At 43.9% G+C, this 4,436-nt stretch overlaps 1 protein-coding gene across 1 annotated transcript; it reads right to left on the bottom strand.

Annotated features, from left to right (window-relative positions):
* Window positions 1-2,105: 2,105 nt before the first annotated feature.
* LOC128566551 (60S ribosomal protein L39-like) lies at window positions 2,106-2,771 on the bottom strand. Its single transcript, XM_053563415.1, has one exon. The coding sequence runs from the start codon at window positions 2,699-2,701 to the stop codon at window positions 2,546-2,548; it is 156 nt and encodes a 51-aa protein (XP_053419390.1). The 5' UTR covers window positions 2,702-2,771; the 3' UTR covers window positions 2,106-2,545.
* Window positions 2,772-4,436: the final 1,665 nt, after the last annotated feature.

The raw sequence follows: 4,436 nt of genomic DNA, 5'->3' as shown, positions 1-4,436 counted from the left end.
TGCTAGAGGTGGGGGTTCAAACCCAGCCCTGGCCAAAAACTGCAAAAAAAAAAAAATAATAATAAATAAATAAAAATAAAAGGGTAAATATTGTTGTTTTCCTTTAAGGAGACTTTCAGGGGTTAAATAACTTGACCAAGGTCACACAGCCATTGATAATGGAGTTCAGATTCACACCCATGATTATCTGATTGCAAAAGTCCTGTTTTTTCCAGTGCTTTGCTCACAGTGGGAAGTCACAGCTTTCTGGAGCTGATAGCATTGTGTTCTTATCAGGTCAGAGCAAGGAGACTGCTTGTGTTGGCAGTCCTTGTTAAACTACAAATGGCAGAGATGAGGATGACATGGAGAATCTTGAAGGCTTACACATTGCGCACGGGAGCCCAGAGAGGGGAAAGCAATCATGGGAAACACCTTAAAAGTAACAAATTGATAAGTAAACAAATGGAAACATCAGTCTTAGGTTATGAAAAGAGCTCAGCCCTGTTGGCCAAAGAACCTGGTCTTGCTCCTGACTAGTCCTTTTGATGCAGGATTCCCCCACTCAGGGCTGGACAGGGACCTCCCACCTCATTCTCTAGGCCTAAGTGAGCCCACAAATCAGACTCCCATCTCTAGGCACAAACAGGCTGCCCTTTCCAGGCCACACCCTGTGGGCTCTAGCAAGCTCGTGAACAAAGTAGCCTGAAACATTTTGGGTGGTTCCACCTGGAGAAGGGAGCACACAGCCTATTCCCTTCCCTAAGGCAAAAACTGCAAGGACCTGATTACCTTGCCCTAGTGGAGGAGAGGGTGCATTCATTCATTTGTTAAAGCACTCATTAACTTTGAAAAGATGTTTTTCTTTTTCTTTTTCTTTTTCTTTTTTTTTTTAATGTACACAGCTATGATTTAACAAAAACAAATTGGTATAGAGGGAGGGTACTTGGTGAGTCCACACCTACCGTGCATCCTACAAGGGTACAACAATGTGAAATTTACTAGGTGTAGAATGTCTTAACACAATAACTAAGAAAATGCCGTGAAGACTATGTTAAGTTGTTTGATGAAAACATTTCAGATTGTATATAAAACCAGCACATTGTACCCCACGATTACATTAATGTACACAGCTATGGCTTAATTGAAAAAAAAATTGGTAGAGGGAGGGTACTTGGTGGGACCACATTTAGGGTGCATCTTACAAGGATACATGTGAAATTTACTAGGTGTAGAATGTCTTAACACAATAACTAAGAAAATGCCGTGAAGACTGTCAACAAGTTTGATGAAAACATTTCAATTGTATATAAAACCAGCACATTATACCCCATGATTACATCACTGCACACAGCTATGATTGAATAAAAAAAAAAAAAAATTGGTAGAGGGAGGGGATGAGTGGAGGGAGAGTAACTGGTGGGACCACACCTAGGGTGCATCTTATAAGGGTACATGTGAAATTTACTAGGTGTAGAATATAAATGTCTTAACACAATAACTAAGAAAATGCCATGAAGGCTATGTTAACCAGTGTGAAGAAAATTTCAAATTGTATACAAAAGCAGTACATTGTATCCCATAATTGTATCAATGTACACAGCTATGATTTATTACAAAAAAAATTGGTATACGCTTGGCGCCTACAGCTCAGTGGCTACCGCGCCAGCCATATACACCAGAGCTGGTGGATTCGAATCCAGCCCAGGGCTGCCAATGACAACTACAACCAAAAAATAGCCGGGCCTTGTGGTGGACGCCTGTAGTCCCAGCTACTTGGGAGGCTGAGGCAAGAGAATCGCTTAAGTTCAAGAGTTTGAGGTGGCTGTGAGCCATGATGCCAGAAGCACTCTACCTAAGGCAACAGCTTGAGACTGTCTCAAAAAAATAAATAAAAATAACTGGTATAGAACAGCTTTATGCAGATGTTTAAGGAAGAATGTGGCTCACACCTGTAATCCTGGCTCACACCTGTAATCCTAGCACTCTGGGAGGCCAGAGGTGGGAGGATTGCCTGAGCTCTTAAGACCAGCCTGAGCAAGTGACCTCATCTCTACTAAAAATAGAAAAAAAACTGGCCAGGTGTCATGGCAGGAAACTATAGTCCCAGCTACTGGGGTGAGCCCAGGAATTTGAGGTTGTTGTGAGCTCGGCTGACACCACATCACTCTAGCCTGGGTCAATGGGCAACAGAGACTCTGTCTCAAAAAACAAAACAAAACAAAAAAAACTTTAAATTTAATTATAATAAACTGAAAAAGCGAAACTATATTAAGCATGTCAAGAACTTGGTAGCTAGGGGCATTTCTATCATTGCAGAAAGTTCTACAGAACAGTGTTGTGTTAGGTCTTCTGGGGGAGGGGCAACTCAGTACTTCAAACACAAGGTCTCACATATTTATTACTGCACCAACTTATTAGGGAATAGCACATAAATGAAGAGAAAACTCATTTTCCCAATGAAGTGTGGCAAATGTCCAACTGATGACATTTTCAGCTTGATATGGTAAGATGATGACAGTGACCGTAATACAGCATAAGTACACGCCGTCTCATGTGCAATTTCTTATAGACGCAGCCTGGTTCTTCTCCAGTGTCTCCTCTTCAAGTTGTTCCTGATTTTATTACCGGTTTTCATTCGAATCCACTGGGGAATGGGACGATTTTGTTTTTGTTTCTTGGCCAAAAACCGCTTGATTCTGAAAGTCTTATGAGAGGACATGGCGACAAACGAGACTACTCACACTCACCACAATGGAGAAGAGCGAGAGAAAGGGGGAAACCAGCCGGAAGAAGGCCGAAAAGATGTTTTTCCTACCAAGTCCTGGCCAAAAATGTAATATAACCCCCTAGACAAAGGACCCCTGTGGAAGACTTCCGACTTGGGTCTTCCCCTTTGCCAGAAGCTCTAGTACATTTTACTCCTTCTGTATTCCTATCTTACCACCGATCTGTGGTCCGTGGGTTCATTCTTTGAATCCCCCAGACCAAAGACTTACTGAAGAAAGAAATTCCGGTAACACCGTGACTTCGAGGACTGTGTGGAGTTCCCCTGTGGCTGTTACACCAGAAGTTAGCTCTGGCAGTTGCTAACTCTCCTCACTTTGAGCTCTGATGGTCAATCTTCTGGTTAAGCAATTTTTACCATATGAGTCTGCTCCGGCTGCCTTAACAAAATACCACAGCCTGTGGCGTGGCTTAATCCACAATCATTTGTTGTCTCGTGGTTCTGGAAGTTAAAGTGTAAGATTAAGGTGTGTGCAGTTCAGTTTTTTCTGAAGTCTCACTCTTGGTCTTTTAGACAGCTGCCTTCTCCCTTGTCCTCACATGGTCTGTACTTGTAAGCATTGCTGGTATCTCTCCCCAGGCGTCTTAATCTCTTCTTATAAAGACACCAAGAAGATTAGATTAAGGCCCACTCTAATGCCCTCATTTTAATTTGATCATCCTTTGACAGGCCCTATTTCCTTTTTTTTTTTGTGGTTTTTGGCCGAGGCTGGGTTTGAACCCGCCACCTCCAGCATATGGGACCGACGCCCTACTCCTTGAGCCACAGGCCCCGCCCGTGAAAGGCCCTATTTCCAAATACACTCAATTCAGAGGTGCTAGAGGTTGGAGCTTCAACAAATGAATTTCAGGGAGAACAGAATTCAGCCCATAACATGTCATACGTTGCAGGATTTTCTCATGTGTCTTCTAAATTTAATTGTCAATGGATGTAGCATCTATATGTTAAAAACACAGCAGAAGTGTGGGCAATTAGTTAAGCACTAATTCGCGGAGCACACACGTATGCACACATACACGCATGGCACTTGTATTCCTTGCCCTCCACATGGACCACCAGGGAGCAAGGATGGTGAGGTTTTACCATTCAAGTCTGCTAACGTGTCCAGTTGTTCATTAGGAAGGACAAAGAAGAATAACTCTTTTTTTTTTTTTTTGTAGAGACAGAGTCTCACTTTATGGCCCTAGGTACAGTGCCGTGGCCTCACACAGCTCACAGCAACCTCCAACTCCTGGGCTTAAGCAATTCTCTTGCCTCAGCCTCCCGAGTAGCTGGGACTACAGGCGCCCGCCACAATGCCCGGCTATTTTTTTGGTTGCAGTTTGGCCGGGGCCGGGCTTGAACCCACCACCCTCCATATATGGGGCCCGCGCCTTACCGACTGAGCCACAGGAGCCGCCCAGAAGAATAACTCTTTTTTTTTTTTTTTGTAGAGACAGAGTCTCACTTTATCATCCTCGGTAGAGTGCCATGGCATCACGCAGTTCACAGCAACCTCCAACTCCTGGGCTGAAGCGATTCTCTTGCCTCAGCCTCCCAAGTAGCAGGGACTACAGGCACCCGCTACAATGCCTGGCTAGTTTTTGGTTGTAGTTGTCATTGTTGTTTGGCAGGCCTGGGCTGGATTCGAACCCTACAGCTCTGGTGTATGTGGCTGGTGCCTTAGCTG

This window comes from Nycticebus coucang, chromosome 15 (assembly GCF_027406575.1).
Source record: "Nycticebus coucang isolate mNycCou1 chromosome 15, mNycCou1.pri, whole genome shotgun sequence".
NCBI classification, from domain to species: Eukaryota; Metazoa; Chordata; class Mammalia; order Primates; family Lorisidae; genus Nycticebus; species Nycticebus coucang.
Note: the sequence above shows the minus strand (reverse complement) of the source record. Positions and strands in the feature narration are given on the sequence as shown.

Coding starts and splice junctions, on each gene's coding strand:
- LOC128566551 (XM_053563415.1), bottom strand. CDS start 2,701: ATGTCCTCTCATAAGACTTTCAGAATCAAGCGGTTTTTGGCCAAGAAA.